Source organism: Euprymna scolopes, chromosome 40, assembly GCF_053919585.1.
Source record: "Euprymna scolopes isolate OS-2025 chromosome 40, ASM5391958v1, whole genome shotgun sequence".
NCBI lineage: Eukaryota > Metazoa > Mollusca > Cephalopoda > Sepiida > Sepiolidae > Euprymna > Euprymna scolopes.
In genome coordinates, this window is record NC_136521.1 from 32,073,444 (window position 1) to 32,091,784 (window position 18,341).

Consider the following 18,341-nt stretch of genomic DNA (forward strand, 5'->3'; position numbering starts at 1 on the left):
ATAAAAACAATAGTATCTACGTATTTTTAAGATTATATCCAAAAATTACAAAAATCAATAAGGTAGAAAATTATTTATTAAAGAAAATGAAAAAAAAATAGAATTTGAAGAAAATGATCGAAAGACACAGAGTTTAAAAAGGATGTAATTTTCCATTTTGATTTAAACAAGATGGCTGCAATTATTCACCTGCTAACACGAAAGTTTTTTGTTTTTTTTTTTTTAAATAATTCAGGTAATTTCAACTGCATAATTAATTTGGAAGCTACAAAAAAAAAAAAAAAAAATCAGTGGAAACCATTATTTATAACCTGAAAGCTCCATTTATTGACTAAAATTTTTTGTCCCAATAGTGTAGAAGTGCTGAATTCAAAAATAGTTCTTTGCTGACAAATAGATCAACGTTTATGAATGAGATGCTATGAAATCAAAATCTTAATTGTCAACTTTGTCCCCCTTCTCCATACTGATATCCCTTCACACTAATGTTAGGATGATTAATCGGAATTGGGAATCCGAAAACTTTTAGTCGATTTTCCAAAATGATTCTTTTAATTGTTTTTTTAACTTAATTTTCCATTGCTGGCATTAATAATGAAATGATAAATATTTATTGATTTTAAACTACTAAAAAAGCTCAAATTTATAGGTAACGCCTAAAAGTGTACTTTTATGTCTGCAAAAATATATGCACATATTAGATGGGTTTTTATGGTAATCGCCTTTCCCCAAAACCAAATGCAGCAACTTTATAATGAGTAGGGAGACCCAACATTTCCCAGGATTGAACGAGATCAATGAATGTTTCACTCACATATTTTTTTGTTATTGAAATCGCCCATTTTCCAATCAAATCGATTGATTGCCTGCTCTAGACAGTGACCAACCATGCCTTCACATGCCTCCCTACAGTGACTTAATCTACAATACGTTGTAGTTTACATTGCACTGTAGAGATTCTACTGCTGATTTTATTAAATTATTTTTATAACAACTTGAATTAAAGTTTAAAAAGCAAAAATCAAGTATCATGCTTCAATTGAGCTCTAAACAAAAACATTCATTTCAAATGTACTGTTATATCAAAGAATCTACTGTTGATTTTATATGCATGGCCTTACTGCTTGTGCAGTGATAATGGGTTGAATTTCAGTTTAAAATGTAAAAGTCAAGATGTACTTTGAACAGAAACATTCATTTCAAATGTGCTTCTGTCATATCAAGGAACCTACTGTTGATTTTATATGCCGGGCTATTCGGCTTGTGAGGTAATAAAACTTCTCAAATGCCTTTGTGATGTTAGGCTGTATAAGGGGTAAATTTTGGTGAAAATTGCCTGTTCCTTCTTTCATTGGATTTTTTTGACTATTGGTTATCGATACTTATCGAATACAATATCTATCTCAGAACACTGCCAGATACATAAAGTACATTTGTGTGAAATTTCATAAAAATTGGCCAAGCTGTTTCGGAGTCTATAGAGAATGAACTTACACACGCAAACACAGATACTGTTCCTTTTATTTAATAGTAGAGATAGAGATTATTTACAATCGGGATCAGTAATTTAGATCAGAATTAGTAATTGTATTGGAATCGGAAAATATTGGACCCCCCTCCCCACCACCAATACTCCATATAAATACAAATTGTGAATGATATAAAAAAAAATATACTCACATTTCTTGAAAGCTTTATCAGTCATTTTCTTTGGTTCAAACGGATCTTGTTCATGCCATGGATTCATTTTCTTAATTACAAAAAAATTGAAAAAAAAATATATATATAAGTAAAAATCAGATCATCATAGTTAAGCAATGTTAACCATGATCATATTTAATGGGTAACCATTTTGAAATACTAAATGCCTAAATAAAATGGAAGTATAAATTACGGAAAATGATGAAATAGAAAAATAATTATTAATGAAAAACTGTTTTCGATAAAATTTATATGGAAAATATATTTTGTCTGACATTTTGAATTACATTTGTCACATGATGTCAGCAAAAGAACTTATTTATCTCCCCTGTCAACTTATCCGTTTTTTTAGTAAGCGTAATATAGTAATTTCGCTTCCTTTCACTAATTTCTTTTTTAATTAATAATTATATTTTTACCAGATCGTTTTTTGTAATTTTTGGATATGTTACTTTAAGACCTGACAATTATGTAGATACCATTTGTTTTACTTGAAATTCAATATTTTTTTCATTTGAAAAAAAAAAGAATGGTCAATTTTATTTTTTAATAATTCGTTTAAACCTATCTAGAGCAAAGGCCAATCTAGTCATTTTAATAATGTTTTTAACATTTTTTTTTTTTATTTAAAAATATTTTGTCATGGAGTTTGCTTTTGTTATTTCATTCAATTGTCCAGAATTCTTATGAAAAAAAAAAAAAAAAAAATCTTTATGGTTTATCCATGACAGAAAAAAAAAAAAAATATTGTACATCAAAAATTATATAAATTTATCAGTTAAAAAAAAAAAAAAAAAAAAAAAAAAAAAAAAATCAAAATTGATAGCTAAATAATGATCAACAATCTCTTGCCACTATTTTTCAGGACAAGGGAGATAATTCAAAATAATCCAAACTTTTGGGAGATTTTAGAAAGCTGTTTTTAGCATGGAGAGGAAGGAACATTGGAAAAACTCCAATTTGCTTAAAAATGATTGCTTTTATAAAAATAAAACTACTTGATCAATTTACGTGATTTTTGGTGTATGATATTTTCTTTCTGTCACAAAAATGTAAATCATAACAAAATTTTCTTTTCTGTGAACAAAGGGTTCAAAATTCATAACTCATCTCCCATTCATGACAAAACAGAAATAAAGAAAAATCTCTATGGTGTACATACTCATGACAAATAAAATATCATAAGCCAAAAATTATGTAAATTGATCAAATAGTTTTATTTTCATAAAGAAAACCAATGCCCCCCCCCCATGTTAATGGCCTTTTAAAATCTTGATTTAGTTATTGCTCGTTTCTTCAAGCATTTTTCAAAATGGTGTTGCAAGATCATAAAATTTTATTTTCTTATTTAAAAATAAAACTTCTTGATCAGTTTATATGATTTTTGGTATATGATATTTTCTTTCTGTCACAAAAATGTAAATCATATGGATTTTTGTTTATTTTCATTTGTTTTCACAGGCAAGTTCTAGACAAGCACCTGGAAGTTATATTTCTAACCAGTTTCATGTTATTTTTAGGTCAGATTCTATTTAATCCATAGACAGAATCATAACAAGTACTACAACTCCAGACTAGAGAAAACCTGGAAGTACTGGTAACTAAGGAGGTGACTTTACACTCCTTAAAGCTTTGACATTTTAAAAACCTCTTCAGCAAGAATATACTTCTGATAATTTCCGTGTTGACTGATTAATCATTTTCTTTTTCAGATTTTGTGCTAGTTAGTGAGTTGTTAGTTTAGTTGACTTTGTGGCAGTTTCTCTGATCTTGTTTTGACTTGCTATTTGCTTTCTTGCTTCCCCTCACCAAATGAAATGGTTTTGTTCAGGGTAAAAAATAGGGGGGGGGAATTTTCTTTTATTGCTGTCTAACTTTTGCGTGATGGAATTGATTTATATTTATTTCTATACAAATGAATACACATTGGTCTTTATTATAGATTTATATTTATTTCTATACAAAGGAATACACATTGGTCTTTATTATAGATTTATATTTATTTCTATACAAAGGAATACACATTGGTCTTTATTATAGATTTATATTTATTTCTATACAAATGAATACACATGGGTCTTTATTATAGATTTATATTTATTTCTATACAAAGGAATACACATTGGTCTTTATTATAGATTTATATTTATTTCTATACAAATGAATACACATTGGTCTTTATTATAGATTTATATTTATTTCTATACAAATGAATATACATTGGTCTTTATTATAGATTTATATTTATTTCTATACAAAGGAATACACATTGGTCTTTATTATAGATTTATATTTATTTCTATACAAATGAATACACATTGGTCTTTATTATAGATTTATATTTATTTCTATAAAAAGGAATACACATTGGTCTTTATTATAGATTTATATTTATTTCTATACAAAGGAATACACATTGGTCTTTATTATAGATTTATATTTATTTCTATACAAATGAATACACATGGGTCTTTATTATAGATTTATATTTATTTCTATACAAAGGAATACACATTGGTCTTTATTATAGATTTATATTTATTTCTATACAAAGGAATACACATTGGTCTTTATTATAGATTTATATTTATTTCTATACAAAGGAATACACATTGGTCTTTATTATAGATTTATATTTATTTCTATACAAATGAATACACATTGGTCTTTATTATAGATTTATATTTATTTCTATACAAATGAATACACATTGGTCTTTATTATAGATTTATATTTATTTCTATACAAATGAATACACATGGGTCTTTATTATAGATTTATATTTATTTCTATACAAAGGAATACACATTGGTCTTTATTATAGATTTATATTTATTTCTATACAAATGAATACACATTGGTCTTTATTATAGATTTATATTTATTTCTATACAAATGAATACACATTGGTCTTTATTATAGATTTATATTTATTTCTATACAAATGAATACACATTGGTCTTTATTATAGATTTATATTTATTTCTATACAAATGAATACACATTGGTCTTTATTATAGATTTATATTTATTTCTATACAAAGGAATACACATCGGTCTTTATTATAGATTTATATTTATTTCTATACAAATTAATACACATTGGTCTTTATTATAGAGCAAAAGATTAATAACTTGTCATTCATCATATAGAAACAATGCATTTTTTTAAATGGAAATCACCCCAGACAAGGCATGAATCCACTTGATGTAAGGAGCTAACAGGAATGAAAGATGATTATCATAAAGACAGAGGAGGTCTATTGGTCTTAGTCTGAAAAAGCACTAAGGTTATAGGTAGGAGGAAAACAGCCAACAGGAAAAGAGTTCCACAAGCTTGCAGTTCTTGGAAAAAATGTTGAAATAGGAAGCTGTATTACAATGAAGTAACAAAACAAATTGACGGAGACCACTAGACGAATGAGTCAAACGAGCTGGAACAAAGGAAGCAGGGAATAGATCAGATAATTCAGAGGAATACGTGTCATAATAATATTTATAGAAAAGACTGAGACTAGCAAAAACTATGTATACTAGTCATATGTACCTTTATAATTTATTCAAGACAAAGTGTTAATAAATGAAATGTATTTGTCCATAATGTATGTGTGTAGCTGTGATGTGTATATGTGTGTTTAGCTGTGATGTGTATATGTGTGTGTAGCTGTGATGTGTATATGTGTGTGTAGCTGTGATGTGTATATGTGTGTGTGTAGCTGTGATGTGTATAATATCTGTCCTTCTTAGCAACATTTACCCACACGTTGCTAATCTTAAATTAGATCAAATATTTTAATTCTCCAGTTTTAATAAATACATATGTGACGCCTAAATTCTTAAAAAATGACTAACCGTTGGCACCGAAGAAAATTTATCTTTGTCCTGCAACATCATTCCCCGAATCCGTTCCGATCGTTTAACACCTTCATCCTGCAAGAAACAAATAAAAACAGACATTAATGGCACTTGTCTCAGAGTTCAAAAATATAGAGATTGGGGATGTGGCAAAAAATACTGAAATCGAGATCAATTCCACTTTTCCCTCCCTCTGTGTGTATGGAAAAGACAATAGAACAAATAACTTTTCTTCAACAGCTGTAATCAACAAAGAAGAGAAAAACATTGTGCATATAAGGGAAGAAGACAGGAAGTCATTCTTTGATGAAATGAAAGTCGTCTAACTCTCCTACCCCTCCATCTTGAATTGTTCTTAGCAGTGCAATTTTAGTCTATCTTCAAAAAAATGTATTTCAAAGAAAAACATTATTACGTACTTACATGTCATGCTGAGATTAGTATAAATTCCAAAAATTACGAAAAATGGTCTAGTAGAAAAATAATTTTATAATTAAACAGAATCTTTCAAAGTTGCAATTTTATTGTAAATTAATCCTTTAGATGCTTGAAATCAAGGGGAGATAACTGTTTTCAAGTCGGCCATCTTACTTAATCTCGATACCACATACTTTTTTTCCGAAAATCCAATGTTTCGCAAATTTTGGAATTTATACTAATTTTAACGTGACACCTAAGTACGTAATAATGTTTTTCCCTGAAATGCCTTCGTTTGAAAATACACAGTTGGGTTGGATAATACACTATAGCAAAGTTACACCATCTTAGTTTTCATGACAAGATAAAATGAAGAGAGGAAAAGAGAAAAAAAAAAGAGAGAGGAAGAAAGAGAAATAAAATTCAGCCCCTACCCCCACTCCCTTAAAAATGTTGGAAAGTTCTCAAGCTGCCATATTTTAAATTTGACTAACAGAGATAATTTTCGATTAAAAACTCAAAAGCGAACAAAATTGTAACAAAAATTAAAAAATGCTTATTTATAAAATACTAGCGAGCGGTACTCGGCGTTGCCCGGGTGTTTTTCGGGGTATGTGAAAAAACAAAAAAACAAAACAGGTACCCGTGAAAAAAAAAAACAAAAAAAAAATGAAGCCTTCACGACGCGCAGTTGGATAATAGTAAAGTGTTAAAAAAAAAAACAAAAAAAACAGGTGCGCGTTTTTGATTGACGGCGATAGGTATTCAGCAGTTACGATTTTGTGCGGGACAGTTTTGAATAAGGTGAATAAATCGGTTTGTTTGTTTTTAAAAACCTGCTCCCTGTTTATTAGGAGGAGCGAAATGAAAGCTACAGTCTGATATGACGAAGTCGACATTGAACAAACGTTACTTAGCTCTCTTGAGACAACTGGCTTTCGGCCTGCGATTAGAGTCGAGTTTCGCTTTTTTTTATACCGAAAACCGAATGTAACGCATGCTGATGCGGGAAATGTTGAATAATTAACGTTTGAAAGTCAATAAAATTAAATAGACAAGCGAGCTCCGTGGATAACTCTGAGATATTACAATTTATAGATGATATAAAAAGTTTTAAGAAGTTGTGAACTGAGCAAGCGCTTCTTTGAAAGAAGCCTTTTGTGGACATCGAGGAAAAGCGTACATACATACACACATACATTTTTGCTTTTATATATATAGATTGTTAATCCTAAAATTAAACAATGTTTATAAACTGATTTTTTTATTGCTATTTCACAACGAACAAAACACAGTACTACTTTGACGTAAGGAGATACTAATTGGGACAAAATTTTACAGGGATATTATGTAGTGAGTTAAGCAGGGAGATGTCTGTTCATATTACACTTGAACTCCTGCATATCAGTACAGTCAGGGAAACAGGAACCTGGGAGGAATTTCAAAGTCTAGCAGTTCGAGGGAATAAACTATTTAAATAGGCTATCCAGCATCTAGGGAACTCTACCATATAGGGGTGGGATTTTGCTGATTGTCGAGTTAGTTGGCGGTATTTACATTGAGGGGGTACAAATGCTTTGAGACTTGTAAAACAGGCACAAAGATGCTGCATTTCAGTGATGGGACAGAGATTGGAGCTTGGTTGCTAGTGTGGGGCCTATTAGGTTGACAACTCTTTTAACTCCGTCTCAGATGCACCAACAATACTCCATGCATGGGAGAATAATGACTTTGTAGAGGTGTAAGATATTCTCAGGTATGAGTAACATTTTTCGCTATAGCTTTGCCAATGCTCTTGATTTATTTGTTCCAGTTCATGTTGCCTGTGAATGTTAAACTGAACAGTTTGAATGAAGTACTTTCAGCTAGTGTACCATTAGCCATCACAATCAGTGATTGAGAAGGTTTCTTGTAATTATTAAAAGGAAAGAAGTTTAGTCTTGGCAGCATTGAATGTTATTGAATGACCAGATATGTAAAACTATCAGTAGATAAACGTGCTAAGTAATAATTGGTTCTAAATGACAATCTTCAGGAGGTTGAAGGTTCACTCCTCAACATAGGCAATATTAAACATAATTAAGAATTACTTTTATCTGGTCACAGCTGAGGGAATGAAAAGAATGAGAACATGGATTAAATAAAGGGTTCCATTCAGAACTTTGCACAGATTCCAGAGTTTGACAAGATGTACATGACGTGGGTTGAGGTTAGCCGAAACGTGAGAATAACAGACGAAATAAGGACAGTAGTCCAAATAACCGAGATGAGTTTTCTAATTAGAAATAATGAAAAAAAAAAAAAAATCTTACCACTTTTTCTTCTTCTACTGGAAGCACCGAAGAATCTTTGCAGTCGTCTTCAAAATGATCATCAGCACCTTTATCATCATCGTCATCAAAATTTTGGCAATCAGCATCCATTAAATCATCATTCACTTGTATCTCAATGGGTGTACCGTCATTGTTTGTTAAAGTTGTTTTCTCTATGAAAAACATTAAAAAAAAAAAATGGAACCAGAAATTATTTCTATTTAAATGAAGTTAGGATGAGAACTCAAATGTGAAGATAGTATATTTAGATGGCAAAACTATTGAGGCAGCTCAGAAATTATATTATTAGATCACAAAGAAGAGCAGGTGCTAGTGTGATTGCAAGAATTAGCAGTGGACGAAGTAAGTTCAGGAAGTTTCTATTACTAACCAACAAAGCATTACGATTGTCAAGCAATGAAAAAGTATAAGATTTCTGAAGTATATTAAGAACCCTCAAATGGAACAGAGATTCACAAGTCCAAATATGACAATACTTTATACAATATCTCCATTAATATGATGGCATGAACAGCTTTTAGAAATTGTTTTCAAAATTAACTTAACTCTGACCAAGTGTCATGGGATGATATATTTTCCTCTTACTATATGAAGAAATGATTTATTACACAAAAGAATATTATCCAAATAAAAATAAAATATAATAAAAATAATTAATATTATTATAAATTATAACAAAATAAAAACACGTAAAATATTATATAAATGATAATATTAATAAAAATAATTACTTAATTAAAAGGAAAAAAACAATAAAAAATTATATATAAAATAATGTAAGAAGTATTACTTAAGAATTTGAATATAAAACGTTCAAATTAGCATCTCTGGAGATTTTCAAAATATGGAACAAAAACACATTCTAAACTGTTTGTTCCAGAACCTTCTCTAGCAATAACTATAAATAGCGAACAATCGTTATTTTTTAACTCGGTTATAACACGACGTTGGGACGCAATGAGAGGCGACCACCTATTATAACTCCGACCGAAAGAAAATTCGAGTCGTTAAAATAACAGATGAACCAAACAAGATACAGAGAAAAATCACTTTCATCAAAAACTGGTAAATATAGATTTTTCTGAATTATATTTGACCAAAAACATTTATGTCTAAAGATAAAAACAAACATTATAAAAACATTGACTTTTATTAAAAGGGAAATAACTAGAAAACAGTTATCTCCCTTACACTATCGATGATAATCGCTTATTAGACATTTCGTTTAATTTACTATTTTTGATTTTGCTTTTCTTTTTTTTACTCTTATTTTTCATTGATATGTTTGCGGTGTTCCGTTACCCCTAGACTAGGAACAAATCCGTAAAACCAAGTCTTTATTCCTCCCACAAATCAATCCACATCACTTCCTTTCCATGTTTTCTTTCGCCTTCCTCTAACAAGTGCATCTGCCATCCCAACATTTCTACATTTACTAATCCAGTTATTTTCAACTTTTAATGTGACTAAGCCAACAAATTCTCCATGAATATGTATCCCTATATTGTTCAGATTTTATCTTCCTTTGAGATTAACTTTTACTACACTTTATTCTTAACCAAATGCCAAGAAGTAGTTTTAAATAGTCAGGTTTACATTTTTTATAGGATTTTTTACAAAGTAAAAACAAACAAAAAAACCCCCCAAAAAATATTTAGTTAAAAATAAAATTATTAGAGTATATATAGTCCTTATTTACTTGTCTCCCCATAAAGGTCGAGTTAAACATAAGGTTGGTTTAAAAGAGGCACTCTGGATAGGGATGAAAATAACAAACCGCACATGCGTGGTCCCCCTCCGGTGCTGCATGTGAGATGACGCCACAAAAAATAATGAAGAAATGATGAATGTGAGAAGTGTGAAGGGCCAACGTTGCCTTCACATTTTCGCCAAGTTTCAGAAAAATCTAATGGATGAGGCAAAAGTTATGGGGTAAAAAGTGTCATTTTTTTAAATTTTGAGGCATTTGTGACCAGTTTTTGAGTAATATGAAAAAACAGCTCCAAAAAGGCATGTTTTTTTAGCCCTAAAAAGTCCCAGAGGGATGCAAACCAGAATTTTGCCAGGGTCACTCATACAGAATTTATATTAAGAACAATGGCCTCCACATTTTGGCCAAGTTTCAGGAAAATCTAATGGATGGATCAAACACTATGGGGCAAAAAGTGTCATTTTTGGCCATTTTGAGATATTTTTGACCTTTTGAGTCTCTGGGGATGCTGAATCCCAGTGTAAATGGATAACGGTGCAGTTTCAGGCCATAACATATGTATATTTGAGTTGACAAGCATGAAAAACCACTATATAGTCAGGCATATCAAGTTTTTGTTGAGAAATATGGAAAAAGAGCAACAAAAGGGGTGTTTTTAGCACTAAAAGTCCCCGGGGACACGAACCAGAATTTTGCCAGGGTCACCCATACTGGATTTAAATTATTGGGCATTTTTGACCTCTTGAGCCCCTGGGGATGTAACAGAAATTTTCAAAAAAAAAAAAAAAAAAAAAAAAAAAAAATGTTTTACTGTGCACATTTATTTAATGAAATACAGCAAAAACTTATGGACAGTCATCCGGCAATCGTCTGAAATAACGGATGCACGAACGCCACTGAAAACATAAATGGGGGGACCAAAAATAGTCTCAGTCTAGATGAATTTCTTCTTCACGGACAGAGGACATAAATAATCTGATGCAGTTTAATGTCTGTTTTACATGCTGGCATGTGTTGGATGACTTTTTGAAATTTGCTTTTACACTTGTCAGTTTCTTTCCAAGTTATTTCCTAAACAAATTTATAGGACGGCTGCTCTTTTTGGCAACAATCTATTGAGGTGATGGTGGTCAAGACTCAATCTCTAAGTGATTGCCCATCAAGGCAAAAATGCACTTCACCTGCCATGTAATCAAAACAGATACTCCACTTTACTCTTAAACAAAACACAAAGGAGCTTTAAATTGCAGAATATAAAATTATTTACTTACGACTCTCCTGATCCTTAGGCAACAGTCCAGATAGCAATTGGGCGGAAACTTCAAGGAGAAGAGAACTGTCTCGATTAACTTTGCTTGTGTTCAGGCGGAAATCTTTTCGACGACCAAGGACTTCACCATTTTTGCTGGAATAAACAAAACAAACATTTTATACAGTGTTTCAGATTTTTTTTTTTTTAAATTGGATTAATAATTTGTATTAATCAAACGACTATTTTCATCTTGGATGTTATTTTCACAATATTGGCTAATGTAAGATTTGACTTTCTCCAGGTGTGTTTTGTTGGACTTTGAAATCTGTATAAAATTACAAACCAAACACTATCAAGAATAGAATTAAGAATTAGTTAAAAATTATTTTATTGAGAGAGGAGGAAAGGAGAAAGAGACAGAGAGAAGGAAAAGCTTGGTTTTTACTATATTATGAATCTTCAATGTGTTAGCTGTTGAAATGAATCATTTTTGTACATTTTTTCGAGAGGTAATGGAATTTGTGTTAAATCTATTTCCATTATGATTAATTTTCATTCACCATAAGCTTAAGCCCACAAGACAGCAATATTTTCCAATTTCCAACCAATTTTGAATTCGCCATAATTCGGTGGATAACTGAGCTACCAAAATAAATCCGTATAATTGTTTATGCCATGCCATGATCTATTACGTGGCCACATTAAAAGTTTGGGTTTTTCTCCAGAATTTTCCTTATAAAAAAATCTATGATTTACGCACCTGTGACAAAATGAAAATATCATATTCCCAAAATCACGTAAACTGATCAAGTAGTTTTGTTTTTATAAAGAAAATCAATTTTAGGCAATTAATAGAAATTTGTACGCATTACAACATAAATCTTTTTTCTTTACAAGGGAGGCACCATTTATCAAGGCCTGAAGGCCACTCGAGGATAAAGGTTAATGAATGTAAAGTGATAGTGTACTAATCATTAATGGTGTAAATTAGGTAGAATTTGATTATTTATGGGGATGGATCAATGAGAACTTGTTTAGATTTGACTTGAAAGCTTCTGGGAAGCAGACCAGTGGAACAGTGTTCCACAGGTGGGTAGTTTTAGGAAAGAAACTTTGTTCATGGAACACGTGTTTAGATTTAGGCACAGAGAGAATGGGGGAATCATTTATAGCTAGTCGAGTGTTTTTGTGAAAGTTTGGCAAGAGGAGGCCATAGATTGGAGCTCAGACAAGCAGTTGCTATGAAAATAACGATAGAGCAGATACAAGTTTGCAACATCTCTTCTGTGGGAAAGAGGTTGTAAGGAAGAGAAGAGGGCATCACATACTAGGTTTAAAAGCTGGTTTGGAACTCTATCAAGGCAGGATAGGTCACGCTGAGCTACTGCCCAGATGTAGCAACAAGACTTCATTTTAGGATGTACTTGGCTCTTATACAGAAAGAGGATTGCATCAGCAGTGAGATACCTACTGGAACGGTAGAATGATGCAAGCATTTTTCTAGCGATCTTGACAACAGATTTCATGTACGTGTTCCATTTCAGATCCGGTCAGGTCAGTCCAAGAAGCTTGTCAAGACATGGAGCTTCCCCAAGCTATTCATATCACTTGTAGTGAGATGGGGAGTAGAGCGATTATGATGAAAGGAGAGAAGCTTGGTTTTAGCTGCATTAAAATTAACCATCACCTTTTTCTCCATTGCACCACGTATTCAAGATCAGAAGAGAGAATCAGAAAGATCTTGGTCATTGCTGGCCTTTGAAGTGTTGCCATAGTGTCATCTGCATAAATGTCTATGAATGATCTAATGGTTTGCTTGTTTTTATTTTACAGCATATCAACCCTTTTCAGGTTATTTAATGCCAAATCCAGTTATTTTGAAGAAAAATTTTTCAATAGATTATATTTATTGTTTTTCAAGTCGGTTTCTATTCAACCCATAGTTGGGACCCTAACAGGTACTACCACTCTGGGTCAGAGTGGACCTGGGAGCAATGGCAATTAAAGGGTGACTCCACACTCCCCAAAGCTCGCAAGGTGGGGCCTCACCATTGGATATAATTTAAGGTCATATCCAGAACCATGAATGATCTAAGAATCTAATTTAGGAGATTATTGATGAAGACCAGGAAGAGAGTTGGGCCCAAGATGGAACTCTGAAGGATGTTAGCATTGATAATATGAGCTTCTAATTTCTGCCCATCGACGACTTCTCTTATAAGCCTATCAGAGAGAAAAGATTTAATGATTGAAAACATTTCCAGCTATTCCGTAGCCGGCAATCTTATGAAGTAAACCTTTATGCCATACCCTATCTTTGATATGCCAAGAGCTATTGCTCTAGAAATGAACCCCCCCCCCCTGTCCCCCCGAGAGATTCACAAATCTTCTGTGATATTAGTTAGCACATCAGCTGTAGATCTAGCAGAACGGAAGCCATATTACATGTCATAGAGTGGGTTATTTTTGCCGAAGTGGTTGACCACTTCTCTATTCTAGTAACTAACTCATGACACACAGGAGATTGATTGGTCTGTACTGAGAGGCAGATGACCGATCTTTGGAATTTTTAAATAGGAGGCATATTTTTAAATATGATGAAGTTTTCCAGGCTGTTGAGAAACATTTCTCCTTAAGGCAACATTTAAACAGTGTTGTAAGTATGGGAGCTAGTTCCGGTTGAATCTTTTTGAGCACTATGACTAGAATGTCGTCAGGGCCACTTCGCAACATCACACATAGATATTTGTATGTTGTATAGTGTGTTTTCAGTCAGGAGGAAATACAGGTGGCCTTGGTTGCAAAGTGTAGAATTTGCTACAAAGTTCTTGGCAAAGAATTGTGCTTTGTCAGATGCTGACAAAATTATCTCAGGTTCATTGATGATGGTTGGGATAGAGGTTATTCCTTTATTCAGGACTGTTTGTTATTTGCCAATACTGGTGGGAACCAAGCTGCGGCTCAGCTACTTTAAACTATATAAATCTCTCATACTCTTTATGAAAGAATGAGTTATTATAGAGTTATTACCTTTGTTAAAAAAAGAAAAAAAAAAAGTTTTTTTTTTTTTTTTTCTTTTTACATGGAGGTCACCACTTATCAAGGCACAGAAGCCACAAGGGGATAAGGATTATTGCGTGTACAGTAATCATCAATGGAATAGTATCGTAGTAATCGTTAGTATTGGAGATTTGATAAAGTGTCTTACTTAAGGGGGCGATTCATCAGGAATTTGTTTATGTTGGACTTGAAGACATCCAAGTTGCAGTCAGGTGGGAAACATGCAAACGGAAGAGTTCGACAGGCGTGCACTTCTAAGAAAGAAGCTTTACTCATGGAATCTACGCTTTGATTTAGGCACAGATAAAGAGTGTGGACTGACAGTGGTTTCAGCCAGATGGGCGTTTTTTTGTGAAAGATTGGTGAGAGGGGCCAGAGATTGGAGCTTGGATGAGCACTTGCCATGGAAATAACGATAAAACAAAGACAGACTTGCAAGGTCTCTTATGTGGGAGAAAGGTTGCAGGGAAGAGAAAAGGGCATCACCCACTAAAGCACGAAGTCTATTTTGTACTTTATCAATGGAGGATAGGCTGTTTGTGGCAGCAGTACTCCATCCTTAGACGTACTTGGCTTTTATAAAGATAGAGAATTGCATTAGTAGTGAGATATCTTCTGGAGCGGTAGAAGGATCCCACCATTTTCCCAGCAACCTGGGCAACAGACTTGATGCACGTGTTCCATTTCAGATCAGGAGTAAAGGACAAACCCAGAAACTTGTCAACACATGGAGCCTCCCCAAGACGAGAGCCATCCATTTCAATTGATGCCAGATGGGGATCAGAGTGTTGATGATGTAAAGATAGAAGCTTGGTTTTAGATGCATTAAAAGTAACCAGCCACCTCCTCCCCCACTGTACCACACGCTCAAGATCAGAGGAAAGAGAATCAAAGAGAACTTTGTCGTTTACGGCCTTTGATGTGTTGCCATAGATGGTCGTGTCATCAGCATAGATGTCAACGAATGATTTAAGTATGTTTTGGGAGATCTACATCAGTAGATCAGGAAGAGAGTTGGACCCAGGATGGACCCCTAAGGGACTCCAACATTAATACTCTGGGCCTCTGAATTCTGCCCATCAACTACTATTCTTATGAGCCTATCAGAGAGAAATGATTTAATAATTGAGAAGACATTTCCAGTTATACTGTAGCTGGAAATCTTGTGAAGTAGGCCCTTATGCCATACCTTATTGAAGGCCTTTGATATGTCAAGAGCAATTGCCCTAGAAAGGAAGCCTTTGTCGAGAGATTCACTAATCCTATGAGATATAACCGTTAGCACATCTGCTGTAGATCTAGCAGAACGGAAACCATATGGCATGTCTCTAAGAAGGTTATTTTTGCTGAGGTGTGTGACTACTTCTCTATTTAATATGAATTCCAGCAGCTTACTCATGACACACAGGAGACTTATTAGTCTGTACTGAGAGGGAGATGACTTATCACCTGAGTTCTTAAATACAGGGCATATGGATGAGGTTCTCCAGGGTGTTGGAAAGCACTTCTCCTTAAGGCAACGCTTAAACAGTTTTGTAAGTATGGGGTAAAAGTTTTGGTTGAAGCTTTTTCAACACTATAATTGTAATGCTGTCTGGGCCAGTTGCTTTACTGCGATCTCACGCACAGATATTTGTATGTTGCATAGTGTGTTCTGTTATAGGTGGAAATATGGGGAGTTGATAATTAGCTGTAAAGTTCTTGACAAATAGTTTGGCCATGACTGATGCTGACGAGATGACCTCAGGTCCATTGATGGAAAAGACAGCTGGTTCTTTGCTTACTTAATTGGATTTTCTTATTTAAAAATAAAACTACTTGATCAATTTACATAATTTTTGGAATATGATATTTTTGTTTCATAATGAGTATGTACACCATACAGATTTTTCTTTATTTCATTTTTAGATTTTAAGGTGAATTCTGGACACGGACCAAAATTTTGAACTATAAATAAACCAAAATTTTAATTTACAATACTTATGTGAAAAATCAAAAGTTCTTGAACAAAAAATTTGTGCCCTGTTGTTCTTGATCACTTGTATGAAAAATGTTTCCAAAATAAAGACCTTGATCACTTGTATGGAAAATGTTTCCAAAATAAAGACCTTGATCACTTGTATGAAACATATTGCCAAAATAAAGACCTTGATCACTTGTATGAAAAATGTAGCCAAAATAAAGACCTTGATCACTTGTATGAAAAATGTTGCCAAAATAAAGACCTTGATCACTTGTATGAAAAATGTAGCCAAAATAAAGACCTTGATCACTTGTATGAAAAATGTAGCCAAAATAAAGACCTTGATCACTTGTATGAAAAATATTGCCAAAATAAAGACCTTGATCACTTGTATGAAAAATATTGCCAAAATAAAGACCTTGATCACTTGTATGAAAAATATTGCCAAAATAAAGACCTTGATCACTTGTATGAAAAATATTGCCAAAATAAAGACCTTGATCACTTGTATGAAAAATGTAGCCAAAATAAAGACCTTGATCACTTGTATGAAAAATGTTGCCAAAATAAAGACCTTGATCACTTGTATGAAAAATGTTGCCAAAATAAAGACCTTGATCACTTGTATGAAAAATGTTGCCAAAATAAAGACCTTGATCACTTGTATGAAAAATGTTGCCAAAATAAAGACCATGATCACTTGTATGAAAAATGTTGCCAAAATAAAGACCTTGATCACTTGTATGAAAAATGTTGCCAAAATAAAGACCTTGATCACTTGTATGAAAAATGTTGCCAAAATAAAGACCTTGATCACTTGTATGAAAAATGTAGCCAAAATAAAGACCTTGATCACTTGTATGAAAAATGTTGCCAAAATAAAGACCTTGATCACTTGTATGAAAAATGTTGCCAAAATAAAGACCTTGATCACTTGTATGAAAAATGTTGCCAAAATAAAGACCTTGATCACTTGTATGAAAAATGTTGCCAAAATAAAGATCATGTACACACACACATTAAAAATTTTTTTTATTTAATTTGATCGATTAGTTTTTTTTTTACAGCAGAAAAACACGTTTTTATGACAGCATGTTGAAGATAGCCATCTTGGAATTTTTTTAACATGTCACGGGGAGATAACTACGCTTAAAGCGCTGACACTCCCTCCCCATCTTTAATACTATCTTTTCTTCCAAAAAATCGAACCTTTTGTTTGGTATCATAAATTGTCTTTTCACTGTAAAAATAAAAAAAAACTTGATGAAATTAAGTGAAATTTTTTTCAGAGAACTTCATTCCATAACAGTTACATACAATTTTTTTTGATATTTTCATTTTTTAATGTCTTGATTAAATGGTACAAGTACCACATATTGTATTAAATTCTTTACTAGGTCTGCTAGTTTTTAGGTTTTCATGTTTCCATTTTTAATTCATAAACTAATAATAAAAACACATGAAATATAGATCAGCAATTTGGCGAAAATCAACTTTCTTTAAATAAAAAGTGGATTTCGAACAAACAGCAGCAAACTCACACCCATGATTTAAGAGTAAAATAAGAAAAAAAATGAAATTTCACTAAAAAATGAACTAACAACCCATAACACTTAAAAATGACAAAAAAGAGACAAAAGAAAGCTGAATCTTTTCTCACCTTAAAAGTTGATCGTCTCCCATTTCTTCGCCAAATGGAATCATTGACATTGGTCGTCGAGGTATTGTTCCGACTAACTGTGAAATAAATAAGAATGTTTCATTAATATAAATTTAAAAAAAATTAAATTATTTCTTTGAAAATATTCCAATAGTTTATTAGGTAAATATTAAACTATTTGAAAAAATAAATAAAATAAGGTGAATGAATTATGTTTAAAAGGAAGCATTTGAGCTGTTGGAGATAAAGGGTGCTTTTTTTTTTTAGAGGTGATGAACTTTAAAATAAAATAAATCAAAGAAAAAGATTTATTATACAATTATGTATTTTATTCCAATGATTAATTTTTGACATTTATAATTTAAATGCAATTTTGGACACCTGCCCCC

General features: G+C 32.3%; 1 protein-coding gene across 2 annotated transcripts in view; it reads right to left on the bottom strand.

Annotated features, from left to right (window-relative positions):
- The window catches only part of LOC145265474 (condensin-2 complex subunit H2-like), an 82,272-nt gene that overhangs the window by 25,928 nt on the left and 38,003 nt on the right, over positions 1-18,341 (bottom strand). For both annotated transcript variants that reach the window (XM_080121342.1, XM_080121341.1), the window contains exons 7-11: positions 17,953-18,029; positions 11,289-11,422; positions 8,286-8,458; positions 5,554-5,631; positions 1,681-1,750 (exon numbers count right to left, since the gene is read on the bottom strand). In XM_080121342.1, the coding sequence (XP_079977468.1) occupies positions 1,681-1,750; positions 5,554-5,631; positions 8,286-8,458; positions 11,289-11,422; positions 17,953-18,029 (532 nt within the window). The remainder of the gene's footprint in view (positions 1-1,680; positions 1,751-5,553; positions 5,632-8,285; positions 8,459-11,288; positions 11,423-17,952; positions 18,030-18,341) is intronic.